Here is a 23,351-nt window from a genome sequence, read left to right as displayed (position 1 = left end):
GTATCCATTTTTTCTAGATTTTTCCAAATTCGTGTATTTTTAAATTACTACGGTATTTTTCTCGCCAAGCTCGTCGGCTGATTTATAATACAGCGTTCCACTGCAGAAAAATTCTTTGCCGCGCACGAGTACTCGTACGTACGCGCCTTTGAGTTTTACAGGGGGAGGGGCAAGTTGCTGTAAGAGGTTGATACCACTTAATAAGCGGAATTCAATGCTCGCTTTGCTTGTTTCCCCTTTACGAGAGAAAACTCGTCTGCATCGATCTTTATAAACGCACACGCGCGCGCGTGTATGCAACGCGATTCCTTTCGAAAAGTTTTCCTTCCTATTTATTTTTTTAATGCTTTCTCTCGTGCCTCGAGTCTACTTAATTGGCAAGATCAGTGCACTCTCATCGATTCTTTTCTCTATCTCGCGAGACAGACGGTCAATGAAAATTTCCTCGTTAAGAACGAGAGAGTGGAATTTCACGTCACTCGCGTCGTCGGTAATAATGATTCCGAGGAAAAAAAGAGAAAGAAAAGGAAATAATTCCGTAGAATTCCGTATAATGTTTTTCGAGGGGAGAGAGAAAAAGGAAGAGCGGGAAAGGAAATGTAGAAATGAAAGGAAAATGGAGAATCCCACCGTAAGGGAAAATTTAAAATTCTATCAGATGGAATCGATTCGTGAGCCGCTTCCGCCTCGATTTATAAGCAACGACGGGAAGGTCTATTCGAAGGTTTATTCCCATTATAAATATCTATTTTTCCCGTAGAAATTTAGAGTTAGCTAGTTCTCACCGAATACTAGAAACGAAACAGAAGGGATACATCTCTTCTTTTTATTCCCCTTCCGGAAAGGAAGTTTAACGATAATTCCGGCTGACTTTTCACGCGAATCGATCGATCGTCGTTTTCATCGAGTTACCAGGTTCCGAGTGTATTTAACCCGAGGCTGGTTGACGAAGATATCCATCAGAAATTTCGCTGATCGGCCGTTTCCAGCCGGGTCTCGTTCAATCTGAAATAAGCCCTCCGCCCGATGAAACGGGGTAGTACAATTAGTTTCACCGGTTCGTTGCCCGTTCACGAACATTATATTGCGCCCCCTCAGGAATGAAATTTCTTCCCTTTTTCCTCGATCGCGGGCCATTTCTCTCTCTCTGTCTCTCTCTCTATTTCAATCTCGCCAAAGTTAAATTGCTCATTAAGCGAGGGATACATTTCAAATGAGCCGGCCAATCAGCCGCGGCGTATCAATTAAACGATTTAATACGCATCCAACACTGCGATTTTCCTTTTTCTTCTATTTTCTTTTTTTTTTTGGAAGGGAGAAAGATGGATAACTACGACAACGTGGCCCCACGTACTCGATATCGAAAGAGTCGGAATCGGAAAGTGTACTTTTCGATCGCATTTCCACCCACGCTTGTATCTTTTCACGCAACGCCGAGTTTCCTTTGGACATTTACCAACCCGCTTCCAGATACTTATTGTATCGGAAAGAATGTCGAGTGACGTTGATCCGCCGCGGTGGTTACGCCGTTTACGAGAATGCGACGACACTGCGAATTCCGAAAGGATATTCCGATATACCCCCGGCTGTATAAAATTCTGTAACGTCATAAATGCCTGTCTCACTAGCCGAATTCTTGCGATTCGACGAATCGATAAATGTTTGAAATTTCTTTTTTTCTCTCTCTATATTTCTTTTTATATAAAATCAGGACATCGAATGTTCTGATTCGTCGTAATAATTCGATTCTACTTTTGAAATTTGTTCGATAGGGACAAGTATTGAAGATAACGCTCATTAGTCTATTAAAATTATATCGCGAATAAGGGAGACGAATCCAATTTTGGATCAACGTTACCGACAATAATAAAACGTTTCCTATCTAAAAAAAAAAAAAAAAAAAACAAGACGTCCAAGATGAATACATTTAATAATTATTTTTATTTCTCTAATTCACCGAAAATTTCAATCCCTCCAATAATCTTAATCGAATTCGAGTTAAAAAAAAAGGAAAGAAGAATTCTTCTAATTTCGTTCCATCCCCGTTTTCACATAAATAGAATTGCGTTCGAAATTCCTTCGAAATCCATCCATCTTGGATAACAAGCGGAATATACAGAGAATTATCATACGGGAGTTACTTTGGAGGTTCCCTTAATGGTTACCCTCTCTCTCTCTCTCTGTCTCTTTGAACAGGGATGGACACGCCAGGCGACTATAGGGAGCTAGGATTCAGCGGGACCGAGGGTGCGGGGGTTGCGGGGAACGGATCGTTGGTGATCTCACGGGTATCCAGGGATCATGCCGGTTTCTATCTGTGCCAGGCGAGCAACGGCATCGGGCCAGGCCTCAGCAAGCTCATTCGGCTAACAGTTCACGGTAAAATATTCACGCAACACACGAGTTACGAGCCAGGAAGGTGGATATCCGTGTCAGCCCGCGAACTTGGGATTCCGGACACGAGCACCTCGTTCCGAAATTCTTCAGTTCCCTGGCCGAATATTCTCCACGCATACATTCAAGGGGAACGCCTATATCTAAGGAGGGGAGAGGGGTGGTTACAGTCTATCTCAGTTTACCGTGAGAATATTGCTTTAAGAATCTCGTTACGTGGGTTTTCGACGAGTGACGCCGTGTATCACGCCTCGTCCATTCAAGTTTACTCGGTCGATCGTAATTTTGAAAACTTTTGCACTTTTATGTGCAGCGTACGAAACGTTACGACGCGATACACGCGCGTCGATGCGGAGTAATTGGAGGGAGGGGAGGGAAAAAAAAAAAAAAAAAGGAAGGAAAGAACTGGATTCGTGGGAAATTTCGATGGTTTTATCGCGATTCGATTCGATTCGATCCCTGGACGACTATCCGTTTACGATATCGCCGATTTTCCATTCGAGCATAACATACGTGTCTCATCCGATCGATTAGTTTCCATGATGATATCCTTGATACGATTTTTCTTTCTTTTTCTCCTTCTTCTTCTTCTCTTTTGGCGTTCCCCTGAAAAGAAGATATCAATAACGAATTGGAAGAAAAATAGTTAAAATGCAAAAACTTGTGGAAACAGCGGGCCCTCAAGTGTCGGTGAAGACTCAGCAGGAGTCGGTGAGGCGAGGAGAGAGCGTGACGTTGCGTTGCGAGGCCGAAGGAGACGCTCCTCTTGATCTGAGTTGGCGTGCGCGTGACAGCAGAGTCGATCCCAACTACGATGTTAGGTTTGTATCGAAATTAATCAAGTCCCCCTCCCTTCCCTCCCGCGTGCATGTTGTTGGGCTTTCGCTGCGGCCGACGATCGATGAGACCGACATCTCGATCTCCCATCGATCTCGATTGACGCAGAGATGGCGCGCGGCTTAATTGCGATCGCGACCCGTAACGCGGCTCTGATTAAACTTCGACCGTCCACTCGCTCGAATCCCGAAATTTCCCCTTTAAAAATTACCACGGACGAAGAAGAAAAAAAGAGAGGGACGCACGTTAGACGCAACCCTCCCCCCTTTCCTCGAGGGCTTCCTCGAGGGATTCATCCGGTACACTCAGTGCGGTTCCACTCCGCGGAGCGTGTGACCGCGCGCCATAGTTGGAGGAAGGCGGGGAGAGGGAGTTTCCACGGAACATTTTCCCAACAACGCCGTGCTCCTTCGTTACGAAATTATTCCCTCGCTCGCTAACTTTCGCTCGCGCAAAATTACTCGACGCGATGCATCCCTCGGTCGAATATAATTCGAATTCGTCGTCTTCTCGCGGGTTATTATTATTATTATTATTATTATTGAAATCGAGTTATTGTATTTTGGACACAAAATCGAAAGATGTTCGTTAGATGAAGCTCTCCCTCTCCGCAGGTACACGATAGACAACCAGAAGGTGTCCGGGCGGGTGATCTCGGAGCTGCGCATCACCCAGGCGAACCACATTGACCGTGGGGACTACACGTGCGTTGCCACGAACGCTTACGGCCACGCGAGGGCCGGTATCAAGCTGTTGGTGCAGGAGCCGCCGAATTTCCCCCGGAATTTACACGTAGCCGAGCAGGGGAGCAGATCGCTGCTGTTGGCCTGGTCGTCGCCGTCCAGCGAGCAGGATCCGGCGCACGCCAGCTCGCCCATAACCAAATACATCGTGCAGTACAAGGAGGCGCAGGGTAGGTTGGACGATTCGTATTGTCGGCCGTGACGGTTATCGATCGAGCGGGCAATCGCGATGGAATGGATCGAGGAAATAAACGGGCGAGACGTTGCCGCGAATTTTCTCCACGGTCACTCGCACGGTATATATTAATCCGGATGCAAAGGCCCGATGATTAAAATGGATTGAAACTCGATCGTGGCGGCGTCGCGATGAGATTGGACGCGGTGCGGTGATTCCGTTCGATGGAATGGAAACGAGGAGGTCAGTGGACCGAGCGAGGTGGTCTTGGTTCCGGCTTGCCTCGAGACAGAGAGGCGTGTCTCGGGAGCGTGTACTCGATGAGCGCCGTCACTTCGATTGATCGTGGTCAAACACGACGGGAAAACGCGTGTATGACGTTTCGTGGATCGATGGATCGAGGTTTCGTGAATCGCGGCAATGGGAATCACGACGCGTACGACGATGTTTGACTCATTCCTATCACTAGATATCATAGCGCATATTCATAGCGCACTCGCTATCACCGTATTCACGCCACTATTTTTTACTTTCTCGCAAACTCTTTGAGAAATGGCGGATGTTGGGCCGAGACCGATTTCGAGTCGAGAGTCAGCGTAGCGCGATCATCACGGTTGAATTCGTCGAATGGCGTGACCGACTTTCGTCTCTTTCCTCGTTTTCAGCAGCCTTGTTATTTCTATTATATAACTCTTGCAGGCTTTTCCAGAGTTAGCCTACTTGCGAACCGCCATTTTGATAATGGAGACAAGAGAGATTCGCGGAATATTATTTCCCGGTACAGTACGTATCGAGTACGTCGTGTCAAAGATATTGCTTCGCCCCCCGACGTCGATGATTACTTTTTAATACGAATGCTCGATCGTTTCACGCAGCTGTTGGCTCCTACGTGCCTCGTAACGCGATGAAACCAGACACGCCTACGAAGGAAATAGATACGTTGTTTGGTCCAGGGAACAGAGTTCGGCAAAGTTTGGCAACGTTACATCGGCTCCTTTTCACGAACACAGCGTTTCTCAAGCTTGGTCATTTTTCATCTCGTTCGCGTTCAATGTCGTGGAAACTCGCGTGATCGGAAAAAAAATATGAAAGATTGGATCGAAACCTACCTTCCCAGACTGGGAAGTAAATTAATTTCGGATAAGGGATCGATCCCGAGAATCGTAACCTATTCCTGCTACCCGATAAAGATAACGGAATCTTTATAGAGGCGGATGATTTATCGCTTTGACATCTGCGCCAGGAAAAGGACTCTCTTTGAAAAAGATTCTTTGGAATTCAAATAGCGAGCTTTATACCGCTTGTGACGGTGTTATCCATCGCGTCGCTAAGATCCATCTTACGGCGATTCCTCGATTCCTCTGCCGATGTCGTTTCGCTCGCTCATAACGATTTCCGTGGGGAACGTGCCACAGACGTTATTCCTATCACTTTCCAAAACGTCTTCGTTATTTTTCACCGCTGCTATTTTCTTCTCGATTCGACGTCCTTTTTTTTCTTCTATTTTTTTTTCACCACACCGTTCTTCACGAATCGATTCCGTCCACGTCTCCGACGCGTTCTTTCTTAATCGATCGCGAAACTCGAGTCCTGCATCCCCTCCTCCTCGGTGAAATTTGAGAAACGCTGTGCGAACCTTTCGATCGATCCCTCCGTGCGACAAAGTCCGCCACCAGGCAAAATATCCTTGTAGATTTTTTGGATATTTCGAGGGCAATATCCAGGAGAGAAACTTCAAGAGTTCGTTTCGAAATTCTCCTTGCGAATTTTCGTTGGAAAATCGTGGAGGAGATTTCGCGAGAATGTATCGATTCTTTTCGTAAAGAGAAATTCATTATCGTCCACGACAGTATTTCTCATTTTGGATTCCTTTTGTTTACACGAAAAACTTCCTCGGTCCGTCTGCCTTCTTGCCTATATTTTAATTGCTTTCCATCCGCAACGGATCGTCGTTTTCATTACGAAGCAACCGGACGTCGGAAGGAGTTTGATTCGTAATATCTCGACGATGCCACATTAAGACTCCATTATTGGACTGTCAGGCTGGATCTCAAGTTTAATCAATAGCCTGGCCGGCTGGCTCCGAAGCCAATCGGGGGAATGAAATTATAGCGCAATATGGCAAACAATATATAATCAATCCGAAGCCGGTGATCGTGGCACCGTGATCGCTGCTCCGTTTCTTTCACTCGCTGATTGGACAGACATCGCGCACAATTCCTTCCTTCCTCCGCGACTTTTCGATCGAAAAGGGCAGGCAGACCAACTTTCGGCCGAAACGAAATAATAAACCATCCCTTGCCACTCTCCCTGGAAAACGAGCCAATTCGAAAGCGATCCCGCCCTCGGTTTTTACATTTTAATGGAAAAATTAATTTCGAAGCGTCGTTGGCTTCTTTGCTCTTGGCTCGCAGCTTCTTTCTCCTCGCAATGGTCCTCCGGGTTCGGGAGAAAGTTTTTCAATTTTCGTGAAAGCCGTCACCGAGTTTTAGCCGATGCTCGAATCAAACGTATTGTCGTCGAACTGGACCTGTATTTCACGATATTATTTCACGATATTTAATTACGTCGCGTGGAATGACCCGTTTTTTTTTCTTTCTTTCTTTTTTTTTTTTTCTTTCGTTTCTTTCGAGAACGGCGCGACCAGAGTCAGGTCGAAAGGGGTGCGCTATATCGAGCGGAGTTTAGAGAGAAAGAGAGAGAGAAAAAGAGGGGTGGGTCAGGGTTTTCATAAAAGCGTGCCACGAAAAGGAAGTCGAAGTTTGCCCGCGAAGTCGACGCCGTGCTTCTTCTCTCCGCTCTGTCTCGTGCTTTTATTTTCTCCACCAGTTGGGAAACTTCTCTTTGAAAGGGAGCATCAACCCCACGCGATACCCACCCCTCCTCCCTTCCTCCCTCTCTTTCGCCGCTTAACCAGCCCCCTCCTCCCCCTCAGGATCCCAGCTCCCTCGTTAACTTCGGATGTCCTCATTTACGCCTAATCGACTCGAATCGGGTGGCCACCGCTAAATTATCGAACTTAACACATGGAAGGACACAGCGAGGTGTCGTGGTGTGAACGCGCGTGAAACACGTTCTCAGGGCAAGCACCGACTCGGTTATATATCCGCTATCACCGCCCGGATTCCTTTTTCCCGCCATATCAGCCCCGATCGTTGTATCGATCGTTGACGAACGTGCGATCGTTCTTCGATTCATACGCGATCGATCGATGTATATATATATATATATGTATATGTATATAATATTTTTCTTCTCTTTACGCGGGCCACGGGATTGAAATTAAATATACACGCGTTTAATTTCGATTTTCTTCCTCCACCCCTCTTCCTCTCTTTCTCTTTCATTTTCCCTTTTGTTTCCCGAGCAAAGCGTGATAGCGGTGAATTTTTTACACGTATGAACGAGCATCGAGGGCACGTGATAAAAAAACGCACTTGCGCTTTTTATTTATTTTTTTATTTTATTTTTTATTTTTTATTTTTTATTTCTGCTCACTCGCAGCGGGATACATTTGATTAACTTGTTTTAAAACTTTGGAAAACCTTGCGTACCATCGCTCACCTTTGCTCTCTTTTTTCTCCCCCCACTCTGCCTCCCATCGATCTCCTGTACACGTTCGCACGTTCGATTTTTCGAGTTCAGCTTCGAGGCGGATTACTCTGCTACTCTATCGGTCCGGCCACCGATTATCGGTGGTAAAACTAATTCTCTCGACGCCGGTTAACCTCGTTTCTCGACGCCGCCTTACGTGCCGCCGCCCCTCGCGAATCCTCGTCGCTTTCGAGCCAATGATAAAGCCGGGAAGGCAAAGTTGGTCGGTTCTCGCCTATGAAGACGACGAAGAGGAGGAAACGTTCGCGGCCTTGATAGCCTTCCGTGAAAAGTTTATTTTTCCAAAGTTTCCCTTTAAAGTGCGGAAGCTTTGGCAAAGAAGTTTCGCCCCGAATATAAGCAACAACAAGGCGTTAAACACGGACACGTAACACAGTTTAAATTGATTTCTGATAAACTTTCATCTGGAAAGTTTGGAAAGGTCATCGACGAAGAAACGCGATCTTCGCTTCTCCTTTTCTCGAATTCTCTCGTAACCGTACGTAAGTAAGAACTGCGAAACTGGCTTTAAGACGCTTTAACCGTCGTCGACAGATCCTCTTACACACGTATAACGTGGAGCATTTGAAATTGTGGTGGCATTTGAGGGTAACCGCCTCGGGGAGTAAGGCGGCGGGGGTACGCGCGAAAGTCGTAGCGGTTCGTAAATTCGTCGATTACCTTAGCGATCAACGATGCACACAAGCCCTCTAAGCGTTGTCGTTGCCTTTTGCTGGAAAGACGTGTGGCATGAGCACAACACGCAGAAGATGGTGGCGGGGGACAACACGGTCGCGCTGGTGTCGCCCCTAAAACCGGCGACCTCCTACCACTTTCGGGTGCTAGCGGAAAATCATCTTGGAACATCAGCGCCAAGCGACATCCTTCATGTCAGTATCAAAAAACATTTCAGCATATCTCAAAAAAAAAAAAAGAAAGAAAAAAAAAATAAGAAAATTATCATTATATCACTTATCCATCTTATTATAATATATTCGTTAATAATAACGATAGCGCACGATTCTCCGCCATTTCGTTTAACGCGTCGAACGTTTCTCCTTTCACTCTTCGATCCTCGTTTCCTGCACGATCGACCGCAACGATTGGACGACAACAACGGCAACGACAACAGGCCCAGACCGACGGCGAGATTCCCGGTGGATCGCCCAGACACGTTATCGCCGAACCCTTAGGACCGCAGCAAGTGAAGGTCACCTGGCAACCACCCGATCGATCCCTGTGGAATGGCGAACTTCTCGGATACACCATCAGCTACGCCAATCTAGGGTATCGTTATCCGTTTAACGGCTGTTTAGAATAGTTTCCAAAGCACACTCGAAGACCGTAGAATTTAGCAGCATGGGAGAAGAAGACCTGATCGTGTCTTGCCCGATTATCGCGGCGATTCCGCGTCTACGATAAGGAGACACGACTCGCGGATAATCGCCGCGCTTTTGTCTCGTAACAGATGTTTCGCGAACGTTTCTCCTTCCTCCTTTTAAACGGGGCCGTGTCCAATTCCGTCTCTCGCCGACGTCTGTCCCTCGTTGTACTTACGATTATTAAATCGGGTTATACGAACGATGAGGCCAATTTCGCCGTGTAACGAATCTCGAGGAGGATTTTGCCGGAGGAAACTTTGATAATCTCGGTCGGGGAGAGAGGGAGGGAAGGACAAGACGGATTTCGAATAAAATTCATCGTTAACCGTCCCGAAACGATGGAATTTCTCCGATTCTCTTGGCCCTCGTTGGGATTCTTGGGATTCTCGATTATAATTCGCGAAGAATCGCGCGCGCCGGTTCGTTAGGCGAGGGGCGGAAACGCGCCCTTCCTTTCCTCCAGGAAAGGAAATTTGATATCGGATTGGAATGGATTGTATATATATATATATATATGTACGATTATCGAGGAGGGGAGAAACGTGGAGGGGGAAATCAGGAGACTATTTTTCGCTCCAATTTCCACGGGATCGGTTTAAGTATCGTCGCGAGTTCCTTTTCGCGCTTTATCTTTCCGCCCGGAGAAACACTGATCGTGGCTTTATTTCAGTGGGAATGATCAATCGGTGAACATCACCAGAGTGGGAATCACGGAGAACGGGGATGGCTCCTACAGGCTAACCGGACTTCGAAAGTACACCCAATATAGCATCGTGGTGAAGGCGTTCAATAATAAAGGAGACGGTCCAGGATCTGACCCGGTCACGGTGCAGACTCTCGAAGACGGTGAGCGAACGACATCAAGGTTATTTCTCTTCTCTTTTGTGTTTCTCTTTTTTTTTCTTTCGAAAATTTTTTGAATTAATTTCTCGATTAAATTGCAAATCTGTTAAATTATTTCGATTCCATGGTTAATTAATAATTAAAAAAAAAAGAACTTATTCTCTTATGCAATGCGACAGAAAGTGGAGCAACAACTTCTTTGCCTTTAGAATTCGATCTAAACTCTCCGTTAAATGAGAAGTATTATCGAATGAAACAATTATATTCTCGAGGAATATAAAGGATAATCGGAGATTTCAGCGGTATTCGAAGTAATATGGGACGAGATGCGGCGCATTCTCGAGCGCTGATGAGGCCAGAGATTCGTGCCTCGCTGCGAAATTAATTTTCACAGGGTGCAGTTTTACATGTAAAAATCTGCAACAACGCGAGAGAAAGGGGATTAAAAAAATTTCCGTGCACGGTACATCTCGCAAGTCGGGGCTCGTTAACCGACATATCTCTATTTTTTAATCGGATGACTCGTTGTTCTAACTTGTTGAGTTTCACCCAACGAAATCTGTTCAGAGGATTAAAAAAAAAAGAAGAAAAAAGAAAACAAACAAACAAATAAACAAATTGTTTCGTTTTTGGAAACCGATCGAATTTCAGACCTTTTTCGAGACCGTTGATCGAAAATATTTCGAGTCGAGTTGTCGCTCCACTTTCTATTCGAATCCGCGAAAAATTCTAATATCCCTCTTCCTCTCTTTTCCTTTTCCTAAGATTCTCAGTCGTTGAGATAACCGGTGCGGTTTACAGACCCGTTTTCGAAGGACGCAATAAAGTGTGTCGTAAAGTTGTCGCAAGGATCGATTAATTCGCGACGGATAGAGATGTCCAGGTCGCGAAACATTCCTCCACAACATCGAGTCGAGCATCGAGTTTGGACGAGTTTAGCGGGGAATGGCCGCGATGCATGAAATCCGTTGAACGCTCGCGCGATTCCCGTGGTCCGTTCCGCTCGAAACAATGGCGCGGCTTAATTGCGCGGTTTCCTTTGCCAACACTCGAGGAAACAGTCGAAACACATTTTCCAACAAGGGCGTCGTTCGACGATAATCCTGTCTCCATCCGTTCCATTCGCGCGTAAAGAGAAAAAGGGAGAGAAAAAAGAAAATTTGTAACAACGCTTCGACAGTTATACACACACACACACACACATATATATATATATTCGAACAAGAATAAAGTTCGGTGGCGCGAGTTTACTCGAGAGGAAAGCGGAAATGCTCGGCGGTCGCGTTCCCATTTTCCCTGCCCGCTTTGCTCGTTGGCGGGGGGAACTCGAGACGGATAACCGTCGAACGAGTTTCCTCTCGAGGAAGAGGAATAGCCTTTCGCGTTCCGCGGAAACCGCGATGGATCCATTTTGCGCGACACGCGTGCCGCGCTTTTGCCCCCGTTCGACACTCGACCCGGTGGAAGAAGATCGGCGTTCCGATCGCTGTTAACGAGACGGTCGACTCCCCTCCCCGCCCACCCACTCGTGGCAAACATCGTGGCGCAACGACACACAACGCGTTTTCGAATAACGAGCAAAAGCGAAGACAGATCGATCGCTCCTCCACTCCTCGGTTCAAGAAGTTGCCACTCACTCGGGGGGATTCTAGCCTTCCAATCAGCAACGCAAAAACAATCCACTCGACACCAGTTTACCTCTCCTCTCTTTGTCCTCGAATTTCCTCTCGAAACTGAAAACTCCCTAGTCGCGCCATTCGCCGTGGCGCGCATCGGTAACCAGACTCCCGTCTCGTCACTCCCGCCCCCGCTCGAATTTCCACGGACACCGTCATTTCCCCATCCCACCCATTCTCTTTCCCTTTTCTTCCCTCTCCCTCTCTCCTTCCTTCCTTCCCCACGATAAAGCTTAATTTTCATCCCCTGATCACGACGAATTTGCACGACGCAGTTCCAAGCGCCTCGCCGCAGAACGTGGCGTGCGCCGCCCTGACCGGGCAGAACATCCAGGTGACCTGGAAGCCGCCGCCTTCCGACAAAGTTCACGGGGTCGTGCAGGGGTACAAGTTGCTGTACGAGGCGGGCAGCGCGGTTCTGGAGCAGCAGGCGGGCAGAGAGACGAAAATCAGCCATGCATTGAGCACGGTTCTGCACGGACTTAGCCCGTACACCAATTACACGGTGCAGGTGCTCGCCTACACCAGGGCCGGGGAGGGTGTCACGAGCAGCCCTGTATCCTGCACCACCGAAGAAACTGGTAAACCATTTGCTCGCCCCCGCGTGTCGAGTTTCCTCTCCCTCTGCGCAAGACAAACGAGCGACAGCCACGGGCAAACAGAAGTAAATTTTCCACGCGTCCGTGGGATCGGAAGAGAGAGAGAGAGAGAGAGAGAGAGAGAGAGAGAGATGCTTTACGACGAGCCGTGCTGTTGATGTTTCGATAGGTCAATATGTCCACGAGATCGTCGGCCAGTTTGTCGTTTTGGCCCGCAGATCGGAGGGTTGTTAGGGGATCGTGGACGTAAGTCGGGATTATCGAAACGTTAATGGGCTATCCGTGCTTTATGGGTTCCGATATCGATGCGAAAAAATTGTCGAGTTAAATTATCGAAAATTTCTCGAAATTAGAACTCGGGAATCGATCAGAGAAGGACTTTTTTTTACGTTTTTATGATATTATCATTCAACCAGTATTTTCGATTCCAAAAGAGAGCGGAAAGTTGCGTCACGTACGATGGAAAATTTCTCTTCAAAGATGTCTCGAGAGTGGGAACGGGTGCGCTTTACAGCGGGGGTGGGCGCGTGAATTTGGGGGAATGCCGCTGCTTAACGAGAGCGTGGAAACGTGGACCAAAGAGTCAATGATGGAAACTTTGCCGCTCCTTTGAAGTAACGTTATATCCAGAGGAGCGACGACGGCAATCGCGCCCCCCTCGCCGTGGAAACTCGACTAGCTTTTCCATTAAACGCAGCTGCACACGTTGCACGCGGCCCCTGAAATTCCGCGGAAATTCCCGAAAATGGGTCGCGAAATAATTGTATTTCGCGTTATCGCGAAACTCGTAATAACGCTCGGCAAACGAAACGCCGTGAAATTTCGCGTGTCGCAAAGAAAAGGGCTGGGCCCCGGACGCGCCCTGTCAACGACAGATATTCAGCCCGAGTGGATTCGTCGAGCGAGAGATTTTTTAATCGCGCGCCAACCAAGCGATAAATAGAGGGAAAGTTTTGCCAGAGGGCAAAGTTATGAGGGATGTAGGTAATAATTTTTGTATTCTCTGGGATAATAGGTTGAATAACGGAGGAGGAAAGGTCGGTGGACGGTGATAAAGCTCGGCAAAGCTTTTTGCCTTGGTCATTTGCCGCGACAGTGACCAAGTGTATCGCGAGGTAAAAATCACGATTCGAGGAGGGATAAAGGAACGAACGATCCACCTGGCTGGTAACGCGAATGTAGTGGAAATAACGTATCCCTCGTAAAATTCTATCGGATTTAACCGCAAGGAGAGGGTAATAAATCCACGAAATACCGTTTCATTTTATATATTTATTCTCCACGATCGAATTTGGCTTTTTCCAAAATTAAAGACGAGGGGAACGACCTTCCTTCCTCCCCCTCCTCCCCCATCGACGATCGATTAATGAGCGAGCGTTTCTCGACTTTCGTCCATTTCTTCCGCTCCGTATTCGGAAGCCAGCTACTCGCCTCCCTGCCTTAGTTCCGGACGCGCCCGAGCGCGTGAAGGCCGTGACCAGTAACGAGGACGCGGTGGTGATATCTTGGCTGCCACCGCGGCGACCGAACGGCATTCTCACCAAGTACACCGTCCATATCCGGGTGTTGGACCAGGGCCAGGAGGTGAAGACCATTAAGAGCTCGCTGCCTGCGCAGAACCTGCACCACGAGGCGACCGGGCTGAAGCAGCGCGAGTCCTACGAGGCCTGGGTTACGGCCTCTACCAAAATAGGGCAAGGACCTAGAACTCCGGTCATCAAACTTCAACTGAGCAATACCGGTAAGCCATCTTCCCTCGGCCAAACTTTCCTCGGGGAAAGGAAAACGTTTTCTTCCCCCTCCCTCACTCTTTCTCTTCCTCCCCTATTCCCTTCCTCGCTATTCCCTCCCCGAGGAATCGATTTCCAACGGCTCGATTCGCCAACGATCGCGCGGTGAATGCGCGGGGAAATTGGGCCAATGAAACGTGCAAGTTTTATGAAAAATTCGCCACTCTCCGGAGGAATGAAACCGCGCAATCGTGGTTTCGTATCGATGCGAATCCACGACGGATCTTTCCGAGCATCGATTTTACACGAACGAAAGGAGACAATGTATTTAATAGAGCGTACAAGCCTTAGAATGCAGTGAATGAAGCTTACGTAGAAGAAACTTAGATATATATAGTATTAATGATGGAGTAATTGGAATATTTCGCATCGATTAACCAACAAATATCGATCGATTGACCGATGATCGACCATCGTTAATTAACGTCGATACAATAAGATATTCTTCTCTACAGTATACTTTTCACAAGTTCGCTCTTAAAAGAACAAGATTTCTCGATAAACGTTGCAGGCACTCGCTCGCAATCTCGTTCCGTATGCATGGGATATTTAATCGACCCTGCTCCCGCGATTCTTTGCGTTTGAGTTCGACGGAGTTCGTGAAAGTTGATCGACCAGCTCCAACATATACTATATATATATATAGTTAGCGCAGAGAATTATGCATTTTAATCCATAACTCTCTCACACGCGTCGTCGTTAATAGAAATCTGTGCGCGAGTTTCGTTTTTCGTCGAATACGATCTCCTTCCCCCCCTCCTACGCCATATTATATACATATAATATATATATATATATATATATATATATATACACGATTCGAGAGAAACAAAGTGAAGGGGAGAGGGGGGCGGACGGGGGAAGTTTGGAAAGTGAACTCAAACACGGATCATAGCTGGAGGAAGTTTAACGAAGAGCAAGGATAACCGGGACTTTTAATTAGTTCCAGCAGCTATAATATCGTTCGGAGTGCCGCTCGTAGTGCCTTGGAGGGTGGACGTCAATATGGCCTGTCTCGCCGTCGGTATTCCACGTCCCACGGTGGAATGGCGTCGAGGCGACGTCAAGTTGCAGCAGAAGTAAGTGGATGGAGAGAGGAATACGAGAGAGAGATATATATATATACATAACGCGGGCGTGTTGATCACATCAGGGTTTTTCACGACAGGTCGGACATCGGGGCGGACAACGCGTTGACGTTGAGGAACGTGCAGAGAACTCACGAGGGCAACTATTCCTGCCACGTGAAGAATTCCCTCGGTTCCGATGAAATCGTGTACACGCTTCAAGTACAAGGTACGTGGAACTCGGTCGTTTGGGAGAGAATAAGATCCCGGGGTCGGGATTCTTCGTCCCTTGGGATCCTTTGGCAATAATTTTCCTGTTATTCGATAAAGGACACGGATTTTTTTCTTTTTCTTTTTTTTTTTTTTGAAAATTCTACATTCGTTGCATATATTTTTATCTCTTGTGAAAGCTAGTTGTTAATGCTATCGATCGACTGACTAGTGCTCTCTATGAAGTTGTATTTCATGGAGGTTTAAAGATCGGGCTCGCGTCCCACAGACTCAATTTCAGTTATTGGTTAAGGATTAACTTTCGATGAAATTGTTTTTTTTTTTTTTCTTTATCCCCGCGATTCCATTCGATTCGATTTAAAATTCTTCGCTCGCGTAAAAGGCTTACCAACGCGTCGTCGGTAAACGTTGTTCTCGATAGAAACGAATAATACCGCGCGAGTAACCGCGATGGGGAAGGGAATCGGGTCAACGGGTCGAAAACTCGACGACAGGACACGGAACGGTGTCCTTCTCTGCGAAATTTTCAATCCCTTTTCGCGCGCATCGCGTGGATATTATCTCGGTAATGAACGGGAAGGGGCCAGAAGGGGGGTGGAAAAGCTTGTCAGCGACGGGGTGAAACAGGGTTCGTTAAAAGTTGCAAAAACCAAATCGTTTTTTCGTTGCGGCGGTCGCACAATTATCCTGCATAATTCGGCCACGGTTGAAAATTCGTTCGTGAAACGCCGCTGTTCTCTCGTTGCGTAAAACATCATACGATTTCGTTCGAATTCGCGTGATCGTGTTGTTAGATAGTTTCTGGAAAAAGAAAGAAAAGTACGTAGAAGTAAAATTTCAAGTCTCTATCCGGAGACTTTGAAAATTCTCGACCACCAAGCTTCTTCTTCCCTCGTTCGAAACGAATCGTTCCTCGCGATTAATAATCAGTCGAAAGTTAATCTTGTTAATCGTGCGCAGTGCCTCCAACTCCGCCGACTTTGCTCGCAACCGGCACCACAACGGACGCTGTCCAACTGCAATGGAAACAGGGCGACAATGGTGGCGCCCCCATCAAGGGATTCCTGTTGGCCTATCGTCGCGAGTTCTCCGAGTGGGAGGAAGTGATGATCGATAGGAAGGCGAACACGCATCTTCTGGAGGGGTTGCAGTGCGGGACCAGGTACCAGTTCACGTTGGCGGCGTTCAACAGGATCGGTAGCGGAAGCGCGAGCAAGATCGAGACGGCGAAGACGAACGGGACGAAACCGATCCCGCCCATCAAGCATCAGTTGATCAAAGCGAATCAAACGTTCGTTACGTTGGAGTTGAACTCGTGGCAGGACGGGGGCTGCCCTTTGCTCTATTTTGTGGTCGAGTACAGGAGGTTACCCGGTGATTGGTTGCTCTGTAAGTCTCGTTCGATATTCGGATTCGATTCCCTCGAATAGTTTCAATTTTTTCCTCTTTTTGCTTTCCTCGTCGATCGATCGATCCGAAAAGGCAGAGGAAAATATTTGCGGTAAAACGTGTAAAAAATCTCGAAAGCCTCGAACGGAAAATTGTCCCCGGGATATTTCCCCCCCTCACCCCCACCCCCAACGCGTCGTCGCGGTCTGTTTCACGCAACGACCCTAATTCTGTTGCAGTTTCGAATAACGTGCAACCACAATCGAGATTCTCCATAGTGAATCTGGACAGCGGCACCAAATACGAGCTCCGTGTCACCGCGTACAATAACGCGGGCTCGACGCAGGCCGAATACCTGTTCACCACGTTGTCGCCGACCGGCAGTAATCGAATACACGACGAGCACCCGCCCGAGACCGAGGAGACCTCCCTTCTTTTCGACGCCCACGTGCTCGCGCCTAGCGTCATCTCGCTTCTGGCCGTGTTCCTCACGGTGGCTGGCGTCTGCTTTTGCTTGAAAACACGTAAGTCCTCCGCTTTGTTATTCAATATTACGATATTAAAGGTACGATATTAAGGATAAAGTGTAATCGAATCGATTTCTGGAATGTGCCGCCAAAGAATCTCCTCGTCCGAACGTTTATCGAACGTTTATTTTTTTACAACGCTTCTACGAACCATTGGGATCGGGAAAATATTCCCGAAAATTCGTTTCCGCGTTATCGTTATCGCTTGTGCTCAAATAACCGTACATATAATTAAAATCGCCGGCGGATGTGTATCTCGTATTGTATTGAAACAAGCGGTATCAAACAAAGAACCATCGAATCGATGTTCAATTAACGATTCTAATTGCCTATATTTAAACATATATATATAATATACGAGTGCGCACGGCGGAAATCATAATTCCGCGTTGTATCGGAATCGCACGCCACCTCTCTATAACGAAATTCACCCGACGTGTATTCTCGCCTTTGCCCGTCCAATCGCAAACTATGCTTTTCGACCCTACTAAGATTGCATTTCTGATTCAACGATCGACCACTCCACTCCGCCAAACTCTCCAATTCCCTCGATCGAATCATAGTGGCATAAAATCGAAGATTGATCAAAGGACATTGGCCCAACTGGATCTGGATTTCGAAGCGTTCATTTCGAGGAACCTCGAAAAGGGGAGACGAAAGGATATCGAGAGGGGCAGGATAGGATTTCAACGATGGCGGTAATTTGCATTAAGGCGGAAGAGCGTGCCGGCGCCACACTCGTGCCACTCGTCGTTATCGAGTAGCTAAACGTCGCGATATCGTGCTCCAATTACCGTGCACTCTTCGAGGGGTGGCGAGATATCGCTATCAACCTGGCTAAAATTGATTCCTTTCGTTCCGTCCCTCCTTCTCGGCCATTCCTTCGTTTCTTTCCTCCACGAACGCGACTTTTTACTCGACCGACCACTTATCCAATCGCAACCCGAGCCACGAGCTCGAGCTCGTGCTATTCCATTAATTAAAAGCACCGGCGAACGAGGCATTTCCACGCGCGTTTCGCGCAATTATATCAACCGGTTGTTGACGGTAACGCGCTACGATCGTTCCCCTCCCGGCATGCGTGGAACGATCCCCGGTAAATATTTACGCGACCACTATTAGTGGAACGCGACACGACGACAAGTTTCTCGATCGTCGAATTCCATCCGCCTCGTTTTCGCCGGGTAATCTCCTCTCCGGCGAAAATTTGATCTCCTCTCCATGCTCGATAGATGGCAGGTGCTATGCACTTACGAGATAACCGCGATTCCTTTTCGACGTAAGTGTTGTTACAAGTTTAATCGACGCTAGTCCTTTGTTCGCTTTCAAACACTTTGAACGGTAGACGATGAAAGCCTGGCTCGAATTTCTCTTCGGTGATGCCAATAACGACGATAAAATGATGGTGGTAACAGTGTTCCGGTTCGAATCGTTCGGAAAAACGGTTTAGAAACGGTTTAGCGTCGGGATATATCTCTCTTTCGATTCTCGAGATTTCTATAGCCGCGTGTAGATCGCGTTGTTGTCGCTCACTCACGAGCGAATCGCGTTGATTGCAGACGCGGAACGGTCGGGGAGAGCGAACGATCCGAGCTCGCAAACCCAGGCGGCGCTGGAGAACAAGCACAACATGGAGCAGAGGGAAGAGTACTACGCGACCGTGAGGAAGCCGGGGCAACAGTCGCCCTGTCGCGAGGTGAGCGCCCTGGAAAGAATACCCGAATATTCCGAAGACATTTATCCGTACGCCACCTTCAATCTGCCCGAGCAGGAAAACCTGTCGGCGAACCCGATGCGACAGGCGTTCTACTACGAACGCAGCGAAACCATGCTGCAAGGCAATCAGGTACGAGTACATACATAGCAACGTTGAACGATAAACCGTCGCAACACGCAACGGTGTAATTTAATCGATCGAAAAAGACCTTTCCTTCCTTCCTTCCTTCCGTCGTGCGGCAAAGAAATATATCTTCGTCGCGTCGAAGAAAAGGATCGAGTCGATGTGATGTATCGCTTCTACACACGCGCACACACACCATAAACGTGTATATCCCGCGAGAGATGAAAGCACGATACGATCTCGCGTATAAACGTAAGGCGACTTCCCTCCGTCGATGTGTCTTGCTTCGAGACTCGCTCGTCCCGAAAGTAAACGACTCTCCGAGGTCGGGGAAAACTCGTTACCGATACGATACACCGGGATGAATCTCGATGAAGGGATGCTTCGGGAAAGTGATAATAACTTCGAAATCTAATTTTTCGATTTCGAGCGGGGAAATTGAAGAAAGTGGGTGGATAGGTGGGTGGGAGGAGAAAAAGAGAGAAGTATGATCAACTTTGACACACGTTTCAGTGCGACATGGAGCAGTACACGAAGGTGCGAGGCAGGGCGAGGCGGAAGTCGAAGTCGTTCAAATCGGAATCGGAGGAGTACGACACCCTGGGCTCGGACAGCGACACGGAGGTCGGTACCAGCAGTCGGACCGAGTCCTCGAACCACCTGGACGACTCCGGGCCGGCGTCGATAATGACGCGTTCCCCGGGGCCGAATTCGATCGGGCAGAGGGAGCAGCGACTAGCCCTGGTCCCGAGGCCGGTTCATCATAGTAAGTTAGTATTCGATTTTCTGTGTCGACGCCGGCAACAGCCTTAAAACGTCATCCAAGCCGCCACTAACGCATCACGTTTCTCGCATCCACGTGTCTCGCGTGCACCTTCTAGATGTGCTGTACCACACGCACGAATCAAGTACATCAACCGAGCCGTCACCAATTTCTGAGAGGAAGACTTTCCCGAGGCTCGAGAAGCAAAGGTAACCCTCCGTTCGAAAAACGATACAGATTGGAAAACGATTATCGAGGCCGATATCCATTCCCTTGGTTGATTCGCAGGAATCAAGGAGCAACGGCCGACATGGGGATGGACGGTCGAGTGCCGGGGATACTGCGCCCCGTGATGAAGCTCTCGGAATCCGGGATGCATTCGTATTCGAGGGGAGCGTCGCCGAGTCAGCCTGGGAGGCCTGGGTCCTGCGATCGGCTGGGCAAAGATCCGAGCCCGAGGAAGTCGGTAGAGTCGTTGTGCCTGCTGGAGGAACCCGGATCGTCCAGAATGGCAAGGAGGGAAGAGGACTGGGGCAGCGAGCTGTCTACGTTGGAACTGAAACCGCCGACAGGTTTCACGGACGCGCACGAGACCAGCGAGGCCGAGTGCGATATCGACATGAAGCTGAAGCTCCACAGGAAGAGGACGGGTTTCCCTTCTAACTCGCTCTCCAAATCATCTAAAGACTTCACTATCACTGTCTAAGTGTGTTGATCAAATATTCGAAGAAAAAAAAAGAAATAATAAAAATGAAACGAAAACGAAACGAAACGAAACGAAACGAAACGAAATGAAACGAAATGAAAAAACGAAGCGCTAAAACGAAACGAGTAAAGAAAAAAAAAAAAAATGAAACGATATATCGCATAAGGAACACAGATACACGCACGTACATACAGACACACAGACACAGTAAAATAATAAAGATGCCAAAGCATGATGAGTGTTAATTCAAAAAAGCAAAAATGTAAAAAAAAAAAAAAAAAAAAAAAAATATGAAACGCAGAATGAAAATTTCCTCGCCGATGAGATTGTCGGGATCCCCCAACGCTTCTCTGTGGATGGATGACTGGTCTTTCCGTGTAACTACCGTCGACGATCCATTTACAATAAAGAGGTATTTTTGTAAGAAAAACCGGAAAAGAAGCTAACCCTTGAGTGATTTTTTTTCGTCAACCTTATCTCCCATACGCGTATACGTATGAAATCGTATATCGAGGAACATTATTATTCCGTGTTATTTTACATAAATGTCAACGGAGTTTATCGATTTCAAGTTTAAATTCATCAACAATTGATGGTGGTACTTCGTTACGAGCGGCGATCGAATAGATAACATCGAAGCGAATTTGGAAATTCGAACCGATCGATCGCTATTCCATCCTGGCGAGGACAGTGATTCGTTAAAATGACAATTTGTGGCCATAGACGCGGTCATAAACGAGACGTCAATCAGCTTAATTACCAACGCTTATCAGTTGCGCGTCAGTCGTGTTTCTACGGGACAGAAATTCGATTCTGTCTGGAGACAGAATCGTTGCGTTTGTCTTCCTGATCGATAAACGATACGTTCGAATGTGTTTTACCGATTTTATATCTGTTTGATATCGATTCGATTCTTCTTAAAAAAATTATACAGTAAAAATTACTGTATGAACTTGAATTTTCCATTTAATAAAGAGACTTAAACATTCGAAGCGCATCATTAAGATGTACTATGTTTTGCAAATTCGTTTTAAAAATATATTTTAAAGCTGAGAACGTTATATTTTTTTACATTAAATACTAAGATATGTATATATATATTTTTTAGTAGTTTTGAGAAAGAAAAAACGATAAAAATATGGTCATTTAAATGTAATGCTTGTGATTACGCGGCAGGAACAAGATAAACAAGGAAAAGAAATAGTAAGAGAAAGATAGAGATAGGGTAAAAATATTGAAATCAGCGCCATCTTCAGAGTGCCGCAAACGAAACACGCGTGAAAAGGATAGAGAATAATAGAAAAGAGATAGAAATAGTCAGAATTGGCTATCAGCGCCATCTTCCGAGTCTTATTTGAAAATATTTTTCTTTGGGACTCGATAGATGGCGTTAATTGTCGATTCTTATTCTTCTTTATCCTTTGAATAAATGTTTTTGGTATTTCTCAAGAGATGGCGTTGATAGTTAATTCTTATCCTATCTCTATCTTCTTTCAATTATTTTTTATCCTTTTTTACGTATGTTTCGTTTGCGGCACTCTGAAGATGGCGTTGATTTCAATATTTTTATCCTATCTCTATCTTTCTCCTATTATTTCCTCTCCTTATCTATTCTTTACGCGCTCGAAAGACGATTCCGGTATCTGATTTGAACTTTCATTTTTTTTTACCAATCTATTAATTAAAAATCTTAACAGAGAGTCTTTTATTTTTATACTGAAAGAAATTATTTCTTAGATCTACGTTTTTGCTTCGATTGAAATTATAAATCATCGCTCCAAATCGAAAAGCATACGAAATAACAAACGCAACAACGGGATGAGAATCGTAAGAATTTTCCTTTAAGAACATTTACCATAGATAACGATGAAAAATTTTAAATCGATATTCTTACTATAAAAAAAAAAAAAAGAAAAAGAAAAAAAAAGAATCCAAGCAAACATCGAGAAGAGTTCCTGATAATCTATAATCTACTGTTGATAAATGCAAAATAAATTAAATGGCGAACGAAAAAAAGAAAAAAAAAAAAAAGAAAGAAAAGAAAAGAAAATATCGATGTACTAGCGTGATTTGTGTCGATGTAATGAAAAAAAAACTCAAGATTATTTTCGATAGTAAGAAGTGTATATTACTACAACATACTTGTGGGATATCGATTGCAACAATGATCGCATCAGAGAAGGGGTGGGGAGCTGGAGCGGGGGTATGCTACTCTTCTACACGGCGGATACGTATACAACAAAGAAAAAAATACACACATATTAGCTGTGACAATAATTTGTTCGCGTATCGTAATACGTGTGTGTGTCGTGTAGTTGCATTTTTTTCTTTTTTTCCCTTCTTCTTCTCCTTCTTCTTCTTCTTCTTTTTTTCTCTCTCTCTCTTTTTTTTTTCACCAGGATAGATTACAAGAAAAGTCGCATATAGAAAAAACGGAAACTACTTCACTCGAATCGTGATAGATTGTATCGAACGCGGAATGGTGCCTGATCGTTCGGCCCACCCCGTTTTCACGTCTATAAAATTATCATAAAAATACGTATATGGCAGTCAAACAATGTTTCGTTTTTCGTTGATCGTCTAAAAAAATGGGCGTGGAATGTCTCTTTTCACTTTCTTTTTTTTTTTTTTTTTTCTCTCCTTCTTTCGTTTTCTTTCTCGTTTTTTGTTCCGTTCGTATCATTTTTTATATCATTTTTCGTTCGTTAAAAAATTCGCGTAAACGATGATTGGCAGACAGTCGTTGGCAATGTTTCGTTTTCTTTTTTTCGTCTTTTTTTCTCTTTTTTTTCTTT

The 23,351-nt window shown here is 46.2% G+C and overlaps 1 protein-coding gene across 9 annotated transcripts in view; it reads left to right on the top strand.

The window, feature by feature from the left end:
- Positions 1 to 20,997, top strand: part of LOC408670 (Down syndrome cell adhesion molecule-like protein Dscam2) — a 116,542-nt gene extending 95,545 nt beyond the window's left edge. For 3 of the 9 annotated variants that reach the window (XM_016910892.2, XM_006569015.3, XM_006569018.3), the window contains 16 exons: positions 2,197 to 2,379; positions 3,068 to 3,215; positions 3,846 to 4,144; positions 8,485 to 8,633; positions 8,876 to 9,030; positions 9,796 to 9,971; positions 11,920 to 12,225; positions 13,688 to 13,984; positions 14,977 to 15,112; positions 15,202 to 15,329; positions 16,292 to 16,720; positions 16,960 to 17,244; positions 18,807 to 19,093; positions 19,601 to 19,853; positions 19,969 to 20,059; positions 20,139 to 20,997. In XM_016910892.2, coding sequence (XP_016766381.2) covers positions 2,197 to 2,379; positions 3,068 to 3,215; positions 3,846 to 4,144; positions 8,485 to 8,633; positions 8,876 to 9,030; positions 9,796 to 9,971; positions 11,920 to 12,225; positions 13,688 to 13,984; positions 14,977 to 15,112; positions 15,202 to 15,329; positions 16,292 to 16,720; positions 16,960 to 17,244; positions 18,807 to 19,093; positions 19,601 to 19,853; positions 19,969 to 20,059; positions 20,139 to 20,556 — 3,740 coding nt within the window. In that variant the 3' untranslated portion in view covers positions 20,557 to 20,997. Of the gene's footprint in view, positions 1 to 2,196; positions 2,380 to 3,067; positions 3,216 to 3,845; positions 4,145 to 8,484; positions 8,634 to 8,875; positions 9,031 to 9,795; positions 9,972 to 11,919; positions 12,226 to 13,687; positions 13,985 to 14,976; positions 15,113 to 15,201; positions 15,330 to 16,291; positions 16,721 to 16,959; positions 17,245 to 18,806; positions 19,094 to 19,600; positions 19,858 to 19,968; positions 20,060 to 20,138 lie in introns of those variants that run through there. The other 6 variants (XM_006569014.3, XM_006569016.3, XM_006569017.3 and 3 more) reach the window with 5 other exon arrangements.
- The last annotated feature ends 2,354 nt before the right edge of the window (positions 20,998 to 23,351 follow it).

Source organism: Apis mellifera, linkage group LG2 (assembly GCF_003254395.2).
Source record: "Apis mellifera strain DH4 linkage group LG2, Amel_HAv3.1, whole genome shotgun sequence".
NCBI classification, from domain to species: domain Eukaryota; kingdom Metazoa; phylum Arthropoda; class Insecta; order Hymenoptera; family Apidae; genus Apis; species Apis mellifera.
Note: the sequence above shows the minus strand (reverse complement) of the source record. Positions and strands in the feature narration are given on the sequence as shown.